The sequence below is a fragment of the Callionymus lyra genome, chromosome 6, assembly GCF_982586985.1.
Source record: "Callionymus lyra chromosome 6, fCalLyr1.hap1.1, whole genome shotgun sequence".
NCBI classification, from domain to species: domain Eukaryota; kingdom Metazoa; phylum Chordata; class Actinopteri; order Syngnathiformes; family Callionymidae; genus Callionymus; species Callionymus lyra.
The window spans coordinates 27,182,340-27,196,915 of NC_141823.1; the positions used below are offsets into that span (position 1 = coordinate 27,182,340).

At 42.1% G+C, this 14,576-nt stretch overlaps 1 protein-coding gene across 3 annotated transcripts; it reads left to right on the forward strand.

Annotated features, from left to right (window-relative positions):
* Nucleotides 1–1,651: 1,651 nt before the first annotated feature.
* Nucleotides 1,652–13,681, forward strand: bdnf (brain derived neurotrophic factor). Of its 3 annotated transcripts, none has more exons than XM_087794540.1 (2): nucleotides 1,652–2,101; nucleotides 12,538–13,681. In XM_087794540.1, the coding sequence occupies exons 1-2, from the start codon at nucleotides 2,099–2,101 to the stop codon at nucleotides 13,366–13,368; spliced, it is 834 nt and encodes a 277-aa protein (XP_087650666.1). In that variant the 5' UTR covers nucleotides 1,652–2,098; the 3' UTR covers nucleotides 13,369–13,681. The 3 variants fall into 3 exon arrangements, with proteins under 3 accessions (XP_087650666.1, XP_087650668.1, XP_087650667.1); XM_087794542.1 differs by lacking the exon at nucleotides 1,652–2,101 and adding an exon at nucleotides 2,127–2,390; XM_087794541.1 differs by lacking the exon at nucleotides 1,652–2,101 and adding an exon at nucleotides 7,441–7,906.
* The last annotated feature ends 895 nt before the right edge of the window (nucleotides 13,682–14,576 follow it).

Sequence of the window (14,576 nt, forward strand, 5' to 3'; positions counted from 1 at the left end):
GACCCAAAGTGATGATGACACAGTCTTTTATTTGTATCTGACTCTTGTCAATTATGCTGTTTTATTTTCAGCTTCTCTGATTGAATGTTGGAATTAATCACTTCATCATTTCTTTTTTTGGTGACTCTTCATTATGATCATTTGAATGTCTATTTTACAAATAAAAAAAGGTCATAGCGTACACGTTGGATTGGTTGTGGAGGTGGCTCAGACTAAATGCTTTTAGATTATGTGAGCTGCAATAATAAAGAGATTATTGTCACTTACTTTATGTATTATATGTTTTTTGTTTGTTTGTAGAAGGAAAGCTGTTCAAGAAAATACCCAAATATATCTGATCACAAACTATTGTAGTCATAATCGTGGTTATTTCCTTTTAATGTATCTCATGTGAATAATAAAAACACTGAATTAACGTCACTTTGAGTTACCCAACAATGCTTTTGATGTGTTTACTTGAGTGCGTTCTTGATGAAATATCTAGATTACATTAGGGTGCATTCAAGCTGTGGGTTAAACTCTGTAATCCTGTTTGATGAATTTGTTATTTCCAAAAACATGTTTACATGACCTCAGCAGAACCAAGTTTGATAGGGTTTGTGATTATATATATATATTATGTGGACATCCTATATTATTTTTATTGTTTGGTGAGAGTAATAATAATAATAATCATTTAATTTGTTTTGTTTATTTTATTTCCAACTATATCTGGGAGAATATGACGGTCCTGTGACTGTATTCTATTTTTATGTTGAGTAAAAATTATATTGAAAAAATAACAAGATGAGGAGGATGATGACGATGATGATGATGATCATCATGATGAGGAGGATGAGGAATATGATGATGATGATAAGGGTAGCTAAGGTAGTGTTGAAGAAGAAGTATGAGGAATCATCTCTATATGTGTAACATATTTATAGAAACATGTCATGGCGTCAAACCTTTTAATAAGTGTTCCTATTAAAACGACCTAATCGTAAGAGGGCGATGGTGTTTTATTTTCAAGGTTTCCTGTTGTGACTCAGATGCCAAGATAAGGGTCTGAACGTTACATAAAACGTTCTTACTTGCGTTTGTGAGTGGAAAAAAAAAAGTTCACGTATTTGTCAGATTTGTTGCTATTGTCTTTCCCAGACACCCACGGATTCCACTAACGCAACACCCATGATGTGTGATTCCCACTAATTCGATCCAAATAGTCATTCATAACGCAGAAAAGACGCTTTTTCTATTTGAAAAAAAAAAAGAGAAAGTTTTTGGATGCTGGCATCGTGTCAGACAAATATCACCTATTACTCATGATACTTAGTACATTTGGGGCTTCACTTGCAAGCACAGCGCCTCGTCACTGCATAACAATCAGATGGCTGAGTGTTGGCAGTACAACTGATGGAATTTTACTGAAAACAGATTTTGCCTGTTGAACTTCAAGAATATCCACGACCGGAGGGGGGAAAAAAAAGTCAGATTTGTGGAGCTTTAAGTTGTCAACACCCTGGACACGACGGATTTAAAGAGTGTAAGTATAAAAAAAAAGGCAAAAGCAACAAGTTTTGGGGAAAGTTTCGTTTTTGGAAGACGTTGAAAATCTGTGCGTAACGGGGGGAGCAGGGAAGGATCGCCATGTAGAGGTGTTTGGCTGGATTTGAAAAGGTTAGAGTCGGTGAGTGAGGGAGAGCTAGATCATAATAAACTTGGATTTGCAGTCGCTTATTTCACTCACGTAAGAAGAACCCTGATGGCGTTGTCCGGGCAAGGGTGTTACATACATCACCACGCGCTTCTTCTTCTTCTCCTCCTGACACGCCAGGCGTCTTGAACATTTTTTTTGTTTTTTGAGCACGAGCCAGCGAGGCTTTCTTGTCTTCCTTCTTCTTCTTTTTTTTTCCCTCGTTTTTTTTTGGATTAGTTTTAAGCACGGCGTTATTGCAAAGGGGGTTATTAGAATCACAAGTCAGCGAAGTGGTGGGCGATCTACTGAGCAAGCACAACTTCATATGATGACTTCAAACAAGACACATTACCTACCAGCATCTGTTGGAGTGAGTGGATATTAAGACACTTCTGTCTCCAGGACAGCGTAGGGGAAAATATGGTAAGCAGCTATAATAAAAAAAAAGACAATATATACACACACTCACACGCGGACACGCTCGCGCACGCACACACACACACAGCGAGCGCACATTACCAGTAAATAGTCGTGCTTGCTGTTTGCTATGCATTGCTGGAAGGGTTGGACCCATGTAGCGACTTGACAAACTCAGTATGGACACCCGTGTCTGCTGTTGACAAAAAGCTTCGAAGGGGAGAAAAAAAAAAAGAAAAAAGATTGTCAGGCTTTTTTGTGGGCTCTGGATTATGCCGGTACAGTGAGAGAGGAGGTAAGATTGCTTTGTGTCTGCGCGCAATTGTGGCTCTTTATCATTTATGCATGTCTTTTCTTTTTTAGTTAAGAGGAAGCAACACGTGACACTGAGGGCATCTTGATCACCCTCATGCTTTGTTTAAATATAGAGAGATCCATGGGTGACATGTCCGACCAACATGTGATCAAATATTAACAAGACTAGGTTTGGCAAAGAGGGGAGAAATACACGTGACAAAGACGCGGGGAAGCAGCAGCAGAGTTGTTTTAAAGAAGCGAAAAAGAAAGGAAAGGCGGCGTGGAGTGGGCTCTGGAAGCAGAAAAAGAGAAGTCAGGGGCTCATATTCTGGCTCCACGTTGATGTGTTACGCTTTTCAGAACGTTGGACAGAGGCACCGGAGTCGTGCATGGACTGAAACAGCGAGTGGACGCTCTTTCTAGTTCTTTTTTCCTCCCCAACCCCCCCGCCTTCCCCCTTTTGCAAAACCTGGGACTGTTTTTTAACTTTTAGAAGCTGGAAATTGGGGGCTTTTAATATAGCGAAAGTTAGAGGCGTCTGGTGGTTTTTCAACCAAAAAAAAAGGGTAACCCCCCTCCTTGATAAGAAAGCCCCCCCACACACTGCGTTAAACTTTGGGACATGCAAGTGTTGGTCGTGGAGATCTAACCAGTGGTTGACAGCTCTTTTAAAAAAAAAAGGTAAGGGATCTTTTATCCAGTGTGTCTTCCTATACTTCTTTATTGATCCTCAAAGATGACTTTTTTACCGTTAGATATTTGATATAAACTTCCTCCTCGGCAGCATTCTCTGTAAAGGACAGAGCTCACTGGTCCTTCGTTATATGATAATGTTTCATTAAGAGGCGTTTTTTGTGCGAGTTTCCCACCACATCCTGCTGCAACACAATTTGCGTAATGGTTGCGTTGTGCCTAATCATGCTCCCGATGTGGGACTGAAACGACGCTGCAGTGTTTCACCTGCACGATGGGATGCGATGCTTCTCCTCTTTATTTCATCTCTTCCACCAGCCGCCGCTGTATTATTATTATTGTTATTATTATTAATCCTCGCGCCTCTTGTACGACGGGACTGCTGCATGATTTGTCGTCAAACAATCGGATTTGTTTTTTTATTTTTCTTTCTTTCTTTTTTTTTAGTCATCGACCAAAAATAGCCCCATACTCTTCTTTTTTTTTTTACCCCCTCCATACTCTTCCTCTCCCCTCGCCCCCTCCCCGCCATCGCCATCAAATCACTTGTGTTTTTACTACGACCGCTCCACGGTTTCATTCATAAGGTGCTTTTCACTTCACCTGCTACCCCCCCCCCCTCCTCCCTTCATCTCCTCCCCCTCTCCCCCTCTTTTGTCCGTGTGTCGACCCGCAGGCTGCGGGGTATATATATATATATATATATTTTTTTTTTTAATTAATAATTCCTTCATAATAGGGGTTAGAAAGTGATGATTATTTTTATTAGTACGTGCCTCGTTTACTGGTGTTTGCGTGAGAATTGACAGCAAATATGGGCGTGGTCAAATCGCAGCCTCTGACAGATGTGTGATGAAAAGATAAAAATGTTCACATTCGTTTGCTTCCTGGCGGTTTTGAGGGAATATAATCTGATTTACACCATCATCGTGCTAAAAATAGCCAGCCGGAACATCTTGTATTCATTCCTAGAGGATTTAAAAAATAGGAAGCGACGGATTTTTTTTTTTTTTTTTTTTTTGTATTTCCTCTCTGCATTCCTCTCATCCCATCATTGCTGGTGAAACAACTGCAAGAGACGAGAAAAGCCCCCCAACGCCCACCAGCAGTCCTGATGTTCTGTCTGTATTTTATTGCCGATCAGAACCGTTTAAAACACACTTTTAGTTTTTTCAATCGATGATATACTTGAGCTTCGTATTTTATATCATCAAATAAAACAATAATTAAAATCTAAAAAACGGATTCTAACGCATTATCTTTTTTTTTTCTATTATAACGAAATGTAATTTCCCATCTGCCCATTGTTTTTGATTTAGTATTTCGTTTTTATCTCCAAAAAGAAAGAACATTTTTTATATATCTGGTTAGACGTGGGATTATGGCGTGGGCGTGTTGGGTGGAGGGATGAGCGGAGGCGGGTGAGGAGGGGTCTGTGGGATGGCACGACACACTTTGTATGTATGAAGGTTTTTTTATAGCACTTTTCTGCAATGTACGTCAGCGGATCACTCCATAAATGGATCTGTGTGCGAGTGTGCGGGCGCGCGTCCGCTTGCAATCGTCACTGCGTGCGTGCGTCTGCGCGTGCGTTGTCTATAACGAGAATCCCCCCCACCACCCCACCACCACCCCACCCCTTTATCCGCCCCCAATCTCTCTCTCTGTGAGACTCAGCTCTGCAGAGTTGGGGCGGGCGTCAACAAATCTGATGGTTTCGTCCCTAAAATATTTTAATATTGTTATTATAAACTCTTCTTTTTTCCCCACGTGTGGGAGAAAATGTGTTTAAATTGATGCCGTTTTTTTCTGGCCTTCTGGGCTGGACTATGAAGAATTGAAGCCATGATTGAAACATACGTTTGGCTTGATATGAGGAGGATTTTCTCCACGTCACGGAATGTTAGGACGCGAGAACTGAAGCTCCTTGAGTGAGATGGAAACGCGTCGCCCCACCGCCCTGTCTGCTGCTGCTGCTTTAGTCACCACCTTCACCTCCACCTTCACCATCCTCATCATCATCATCATCGAATCCATCCAATTAACAGGCTTGTTTAAACAAGTTCCAACAAGGAGCGTCAGCGACCGCCACGTCACTGTGGATTCTCAGACGTGTAATTGGGCTTTTTTTTTTTTTTTTCTGACTACCCACGGCCGTGTTATTTATACGAAGATATTTACACTGTTGGCCCACTGCAGGGTTAGATGATGCTGCGCGCATTCATGTAATCGATAATTCCGATCGTGATCGAGTCGAGGAAACATTTCTCGATGGTGGGATGTTTTCTGTTGGCTTATTTTTTTGGAGCTTTAATTTGTAGTTTGTTTGTTGTTGTGTATTTGCTCGATGATTCATAGGAGGGATGCAGTGCGCATGCTCCGAGCATTGATTTTTTTGTTATCTGCAGCCACATCTGTATAGCAATGTGTGCGTGCGTGCGTGAGTGCATGTGTCTCAAATCTATAAGGGCCCAGGTTACCTGTTTACCAGCCAGTCTTCTCTCTCCCATCAGCCCTCCCTCGTCGTTTGACGTCATCCCACCTCATACACAATGTTTCCCGAATTAGTGTGTTTTCCTCTCAAGGAACGGTTTTCATCTCCCTTTTTTTCTTATATGTTTCAACGTGTTCAGAACGTCAATTCACCCCAAATGCCTTTTATACTTCCTGACGCGTAATTTGTTCTGAGTGAGTGGATCTTTTTTCAGCAGCACCACTCTGCAACAGAACACTTGAAACGTTAGACAAGTCAGATGCTGCTGCTGTCTTGTGTCTGGATCCTGTACACTCAAGTCTGCCCGTGAACAACAAAAAAACGCGTTTAAATGCATTTGTTTTTAGAACAGCGTGCCACATTTTTCAGCACATAATTAATACTATATCACATCAAAAATATAAATATAATATACTAAATAATATTGTTTTTTTAATGCTAATATACCAGCCCATCATAATAAAAGAAACAAAACAAGACCCTCCCTGGTCTATCTCTCAGCCTCGCTCTTTAGTGCTGACCAGCAGCAGAGCCTCAAACTTTCATTCATAAAATCGCACTCACGCGCACACGCACGCGAGAGAGAGAGAGGGAAGAAAGAGGAAAGAGAGATAGGGAGAGGGAGCCAAAAATACTCCATAAGCACCTTCACTTGTGCTGCATTTGCACAAATAAAAAAAGAGCCCGTGTTGTTGTTTTTTTTTTTAGGGGTCCTCTAATGAGACACCATGTGATATTTTATTTATTTATTTTATGAATTGCATCCTTCATGGGTGCGCTTTTTTTTCTCCCCCGTCAGCGGCAGCATGTGTCGCTCAGCGATTGCTGATGCAAGTCTTTATCATCCAGACCCCCCTCGACCCCCCCCCCTCCCCCAGTAAACGGGGAGGGCTAAATCCATCTCGAGTGCCCCCCTTCCTCTCCTCCCCTCATCCCCTCATCCCCACGGGTGAGTCGGAGGTGGGAGTGACTCATTAGGCAGGTGGGAGCAGCTCCTGTAATGATGGCCAACATCAACATATACATCCTCCTCAGAGCCTAAGACCCCGAAGATAGTCCTCTTAAAAAAACCTCTCATGTTACACTTCACTATGCCCCTCTGTAATAGTAGTTTCGGATCAATTTTTAGATTTTTTTTTTCTCACACACACCTCAATGTTCACATCTGGCCACATCATCTGCAGAGGAGTTGTCTCCCATGTTGCAGTCGAGCTGGATCGCATTTAGTCTCATAGTGTGGTGTCAATATTGGGATAATAATAATTGAAATAATGTTTATTGATATTAAAAATGCATTTTGGGTCACCAAACACACAGACAAAAGACGGAAAATGGTGCTTTAAAAGTCACCTTGTATTTTATTTAAATGAGCAGAATCTTTATATATTAATCATCTTCATATACATTAAAACACATCGATGGTGTTGCCAAAATGTAAACATATCGTTATTAATAAAACGCCAACCGTTATATTACATCATCAAAGTTAAATCATCATTTAATCCGATAAAAAAACAACAGCCCGTTATCATCAACGGTTGCTTTAAATATATATTAAAAAAAAAGGTGATGAAGTGTGAGTCTGTGGTGTTGGCTTTGTGTGTGGATGCTTCATCGCTAGAATATCTAAATTTACACAAATAGGTCATCTCCAAAAAGGCACACGATGTATCACGACTTAGGGAGGGAGACACGCTATTACGCAAAAGCACCAAAAATAAATAATGAAAAAAAAAAAGTGTATCTGGCCTCCTCGCGAGCAGGAATACGGAAGCAGCGCAGAGCTTTAAATATCTGCAGACGTCGCTGGTATGGATGCGCGGTAGGCGGACGAACACAAGAAGCGCACAATGCTGGAGACGCATTAAATAGTTCCGCCTCGGGGCTGTTTAAACAGTGGCGACCAGTCAGCCAGCGGCAGGTCACATGTTGCAGCGTCATTGTGTAGTAAAGTTACACTTCTTTGCACAGGGATCCTCATTCCAGCTCCAGAGCTCTCTCCTCGCTCTCTCGCTCTCTCCCTCCCTCGCTCTCTCTCTCTCTCTCTCTCTCTCCCTCATCCTGCCGCCGAACAACATGCGACAAGTTGAGTTTCAGACGATCGCCAGAGGAGCCGTGCAGCCATGGGAGTGCATTACCTCAGCCGTGCAATTTCCACCATCAATAATTTAATCTATTTGCTCCAAAGCTGAAGAGATATCTTGGGGGGAGAGGAGTCAGAGGGAAGGGAAATAATAACTGCTAAATCACACTCGGGGAGTTGACCAGAACATCCCAGATGACACTGTCCTGTTGAATGGTCTGTTTTTACGACTGGGCAGCGAAAGGTACGTTCCTACTTTTTTGTTGTATACGGTTGTTGTGAGTCCGGAGATGAGACGTGTGTAACCTTATCCTGTCGGTCGTTAATAAGAAAAAAAAACGGACTTATTATGTTGATGGGGTTTCCACTGGCGCGCGCAACGATAACACCTTTAAATTTCTTTATTTTAAAAAAAAAAAAGCTTTCCTCAACATTCTTGAACAGCCCTGTAAACTTCCTGATAATCTCTCGAGTCATAAACGTCTGCATTTTTTTTTTTTTGTTGCAAGGGAAAAAAACTTGGATGAACTCATTAAGACTTTATGGGCAACCTGAGACCTAAACGCCCTGCGATGTTGGCCAACATACCCGGTTTTGGTTGACGGTGTTGTGTTGTGTGCTCCTGTCAAATGAGTGAGAGAGAAAAAAAAAAGAAGTGACCAGACACAGGAGGCGATTTAAAGTAAAGCCTTTTTTTTTTTTATGGAGCGCTGGAAAAATTTGGCGCATTTATCGGCAACTTTCGCAGCCAATAGTTAATCCGGGTGGAGTGTTGTAGCCCGCAACTTTAGGACCCTTGCTTCTAATGAAATGTGTCTGTTTTGCTATCACCTATCGAGCAAGAAAAACTGATCCTATAATGTCACGGTCTCCCGCGCCATCTAGTGTGCAAATATGGGAATTGCAGCAGCCAACTTTTATCATAATAATAATAATAATATATTTGATTTATATGGAACTTTTCTCTTATTTTTGTTTCTTGATAACAAAAACTCAAGAGACTGAGTTTGTTCATTAGAACTAAACGTATTTCACTGTAAGTAGTATCTGTGACTGAAGGTCCTGTAGCTTTATTTACTTCCTGTATTTACATATTTATATTGTTGGTTTAAGATCTTGCACGCCGCGTGTTTTCCACACATTTATATAACCTGGTCATATGTCAGAATATTTCCAGATGCAGAGCTAAACAACATGACCAAACATGTCTCTGGATAGTTTCTCCAGTCTGCTGAGAAGGAAGTGAACAAAGATAGTGGTCCACGAGTGAGATCAGACTTTTTTGTTTAGTTGTTTTTTTTTTCCTCTCCTTCATCTCGTCTGATGTTTCACCAGGAGCGCCATAAGGTGTGCTGAATCTGTCAAACGTTACCTGCGTTCTTTCATAGGCGCTACTGCCACCCTTTCATCCTTTAAGAGAACCAACTTGTCAACATCTGTCAAAGCAGGCATTTATCACATTAATCCCCAGTTGGCAGACAGAATAAAAGTGAGGGTAAGTTACATATCCTGCAGCAGATGAACAGGTGGTCATCTAGAGACGTCAAAGCCAAACTCTCAACCGCTCTTATTGTCCCTGGTGTTTCACGCGCGGTGTGTGTTTCCATGAATAAAAGCGTGTTTGACAAGTGGTTATTGCAGCTGTATGTCCTTCCACTCTGTGTTATTAGCTCAGTGCTTTGAAAGAGAAGTCAGTCCGCTCTTGTGCTCATAAACCCACTCTCAATATTGATGCCTGTGCAATGGGTGACACTTTTTTTCTGCGTTATCTGATCCACGCCAACATCACCTGGGCACACCTGCTGGTCTTTTAAGGTGATGCAAATATACAATCGGCCAATTAGACATGTAGACAGTCCCAAGGTGGCCCTGCTGAAGTATTAATAGAACATCAGAAACAGAGAGAAATGTGATCTACGTGACTGGTGACGTGGTCGTTGACGCCAGACAGAGTATTTCAGCACCATCCACTGGGATCTGCACTAACAACCTTCTCAGGGGTGTAGATGAAAGGTTATGGAGGAGAGAGGGCTCAGTGTGTTGGGTCGGAGGGGCGGGGGAATGGTCAAATTCTGTCTAAGTTACGGGCGACTTGTCACTGAAATGAAAAATCTCGCCCTCAGGAAACACTTGGTTTAATTGGAAAACATCATTTCAACACGTGTCGAGAAAATATAGATTTTAAACGGCTCTGTAGTGGAATGAATATTCCTCCTTATTGTGTTAACTTCCAGACTGCTCCTTCATTAGTGCCAAAATCCAGCTTGGCTCATAAAAGCAGAGCTTTACTGGATGTATAAACCAATCAGTTGTCACATTTATGCTGCTGCAGATATAAGCAAGAGATCTCCAGCCAGTCCCACAGCAATTAAATGAATCATTGGCTTTATTGCTTTTTAACAGGATGTTGATTGAGAACATAAGCCACATTGATTGTCCTGATGCAAACAGGAAATCACAAAGATAGAAATAAAATCATTTGTTGTTCCCATCGTGAGGATGCCCAGGGGACGGGCATGCAATTGCACACTGTTGAGTGGCATTACCCCCAGCAACCTCCTCCCCTCCGCTCTCCTCCCCTATGGAGACCTGGAAGAGACGTCATCTCTGGTTGTTATGCTGTGAAATGACGCTAGCGCTCCCTCCACCCCCTGCTACTGCAATATTACCCCTGTGGTCTGTTACGGAAGATGCAGCACTCCGTCTGCACCATTTCCAGCTTGAAGTTTGACGCCTAACAGTAATCAGCCCTCTTCCGTCATTTCCCGCCGCGTGGAAGTGGAACCATTTGAGGCTCAGGGCTGATGATATCAGCCTAAATGCATCCTACACGTAAAGCTCGTGACTGGCCTCATTCCCATAAAACCTACGTGATGTTTCCTTTCTGGGAAATTTCACAAAGAGAAAAAAAAAAGTCACGGTAATGTGAGATTGAGGGGGGAAACCTGATAGATAGCACTCATGGCTGCATTAAGAATAAAGATAAATAGGACTAATGGTGCGATTCCTTGCTATGGCTGCAGTGCCCTCCATCCACACGACCCCTCCCTACATGCCCTCCTACAAACACACTGTCGACACACACTCAGAGGGCGCGCGTCACTGAGCTGAGGGAATGAGTGGCTCATTAAGAAGAAGGATGTGATATTCTGAATAGAGACTGTGAGACTCCCTGCACGTCTATTTATTGAGCAGATATCTCTATGGCAGTCGCTGCGGTGTCGGTTAATTGCAGCCATGGCCCTAGATACCAATTAAGAATGAAACACACGCTTTTAAGGTGGGGTTGCTCCTGCTTACTGTATTCGCTCTGAGGCCAGGCAGTATCAGACCGGGACATGCAAAGTGCAGTCAAAGCCTCGACCAGGCTATTTTTAAATGAGCCCCTGTGGAAAGCGAGGTCCAGATTTCCGTTTCATTAATGTTGCTTTTAAATCACCGGCTGCTGAGACTCATTGAATTGCTTTAGCTCTTCAAAAAGGTAGGAGACGTGTTTGACGAAGACGCATGAGCAGCATTTTGCAGCGTCTTTTATTCATCCTCCTCCCCTTTGACTTTGCTTGAATATTTAAAGCAACTTCTTCAGCTTCTCAAAGCGATGACGGATCTCGCTGTCGTTTTGTGCGACATCCTGTTAGAGCATCCTGCACCGCTTTCATCATCCCAACTCCCAAAGACAAACACCGTCCTTCTCTCCGCTTTCCATTCATGGCAGTGCGACGAGATCAACACGACAAAATAAACACGCGACGTTGACATTACGTTCCCTCTGCGAACACAACACAAAAATATAGTCTGCAATAACAATTTGGAGGTGATTTTTAAGTTATTATACATAAAGACAAGTTTCCACACACATCATGAACATTCACAATGATTGTTGTCAACATTTTTACCTTGATTTTCATATATTTATTCAACTACTTATTACTTTGACCATTTTAGTTGTATAAGAACACTAGCAGAAATGTCGGCAAAAGACTTCTAGAGCATCTAGGAAAATCCCCCAAAATATCCAGCAGAAAATCAGGCAGTACAATAGTTTCTATTTTCATATGGCATTCAAATATAATATATTCTCTATAAGTATAATACACATATTTTACTTGAGATATTGATAGTAGTAAATGTCTAATTCATATAATTTAAAAGGTCAAGTTAATTAGATTAACAGGTCCTTCTCTTTTGAATAAAAGACACGCCAAACAAAAGACTCAGGTCTCAAGAGGATACAGGATAAGGTCTTTGAACTAACAACCACAGCTGCCCTAATTCTCTATTAATACCTTCTGAGATCCTCCATTTTAGGCAAATACCGCTTGAAAAAAAATGCTCTAATCTTTACTCTTCCATTAAGATAATTGGCCACACACAATATAAATTGTAGATTGTTTGTAATGGACCAGTAAAAACACAATAGTTGTAATCCACTCAAGTGGTGACACGGAAGCGATAATTAATGAAGGATCACAGAGAAATCATCAGACGGGGCTTTTTGATTATTGCTTCCATCGTCATCAAACGACAAATCCCCGCAAAGCCCGGATAAAAACAATGGAGTCCGAGGGATAAACGGAGCGATAAATAACAGTTGTATCTGTTGTAATAACAGATCTCAGCGGTGCTCGGAGCAGCTTTTGTGATTTATTGCCAACAAATAAAAAGCCAGACCTCACATTGGGAGAGCATGATCACAGATTCCAAACAATTTGATAACAAGACGGGACAATATTTTGTGATGGTTCCAGAGAGGGCTGAGTGTCTGAATAGATGAACAGGAGAGGCTGGGGGAGTAAATGATGAATGAAGGAAAAGGTGAACTTGTAACTAATGCTCTGCTTCTCTCTCCCCTTTTGTCCGTCTGTGCTTCTCTAGTTCCACCAGGTTAGAAGAGTGATGACCATCCTGTTCCTTACTATGGTTATTTCATACTTCAGTTGCATGAGAGCTATGCCCCTGAGAGACGCCCCAGGCATGAGGGGCCATCGGACGGAAGGCTACTTGGGCGCCGCCGCGACGGCCACCCGGGGCCACGGGACTCCGCAGAGCGGCGGCGGGCTCGGTCCTCGCGGGGAACTGCCTTCGCTCACGGACACCTTCGAGCAGGTGATCGAGGAGCTCCTGGAGGTGGAGGGCGAGGCGGCACAGCTGGGACAGGGGGCTGATAAGAGCCAGGGAGGTGGGGGTCCACCATCTGCGGTCGCCACGGAGGCCAAGGATGTGGACCTGTACGACTCGCGAGTGATGATCAGCAACCAAGTGCCTTTGGAGCCCCCCTTACTCTTTCTGCTGGAGGAATACAAAAACTATCTGGATGCTGCTAACATGTCCATGAGGGTGCGGCGACACTCCGACCCCTCGCGCCGCGGAGAGCTCAGCGTGTGTGACAGTATTAGCCAGTGGGTGACTGCTGTGGACAAAAAGACAGCTATAGACATGTCCGGGCAGACGGTCACCGTCATGGAGAAGGTCCCTGTCCCCAACGGCCAACTGAAGCAATACTTTTATGAGACCAAATGTAACCCCATGGGGTACACGAAGGAGGGCTGCAGAGGAATTGACAAGCGGCATTATAATTCTCAATGCAGGACAACCCAGTCCTACGTGCGAGCGCTTACCATGGATAGCAAAAAGAAGATCGGCTGGCGGTTTATAAGGATAGACACTTCCTGTGTATGCACATTGACCATTAAAAGAGGGAGATAGTGTATACAATGTATAGATTTTATTGAAGAGTTTAAAAAAGAGAATACAGAGAAAATATCTATTTGTATATATACATAACAGGGTAAATTATTCCGTCAGATGAAAATTTTATGGACTGCATGTAAAAAAAGATGAAGTTTATACAGTAAAAGTGATATTACAGTCTATTTATTGAACATATTCATGACCTTGTAAACAATTAAAAAAAATCTGATCAGTCATTTGCGCCCAGTTTAAATTACTATATCACATTTCTCGAGACTTTGTGATTTGTTTATGTTGCCAAGAATTAGGAGATGAAGGAAGAGAGCGAGAGAGAAGAAGAAAAAAACATCCCAGGCAAGGAATGATGAGAGAGGACACTTCCATCGTCAAAAGCTTGCATGCTGCTTCAATTGTGAATTGAAAAATTCTAGACTTTCTGGAAATGCTGACCAAAAAAAAAGAAGAAAAAAAAACATTCCGTATTCAGCGGAAAACAATTTCCTCTCAAGTAATTTATCTGTTTACTGTTCAAAACTTCTTAAGGTAATGTTGGAATACATAATATGTCAAGGTGCTGTTGTCAAAGCTTTGCTGTTTATTTTTTTATCCCCACCAGAAGAAAAAGATATATTTAAGAATATTTAAGTATATATTTATACTGTATACTGTGACCAGTACACAGTATATATATATTTACAGATATGTTGGGTTAATATTCTTGATTTTGTATGTTGTGAAGTTGTTTGCAATATTAAACTGAAAATATTTGAAGAAATAAAAATGACTATAGGCAACTGAAAAAAAAAAAAAAAATTCAATGTTGATAAAGTTTCAACAATCTATTTTTGGGCAGACAGCTTTTTTTTTAAGGGGGTTCATGCAAAAGACCTTAAAGACACACATCAACCTCAGAACCATCAAGACCACTTTGTTGGATAGTACACAGGTGTTCAAAGATCTCACCTTACATTTCCCAATCACGAAAACACATTACACCGCTCCTGCGAGTGTAGACAAGTACATCTGGGCCACAAGGGCACACGAAGCAGTGATGACAGTGATGGATCCATCCTCTCATACATTTGTGTACACTGACAATATACACCCGGCGTTTGATTGGTGCGAGCTAATCCCATCATTTAATCCCGGACAAAAGCACAATCATCTGGCCTGAATATGCAGGTGCAGTCGCCCTCATCTGATGTGATAGTTGGTTTGCACAG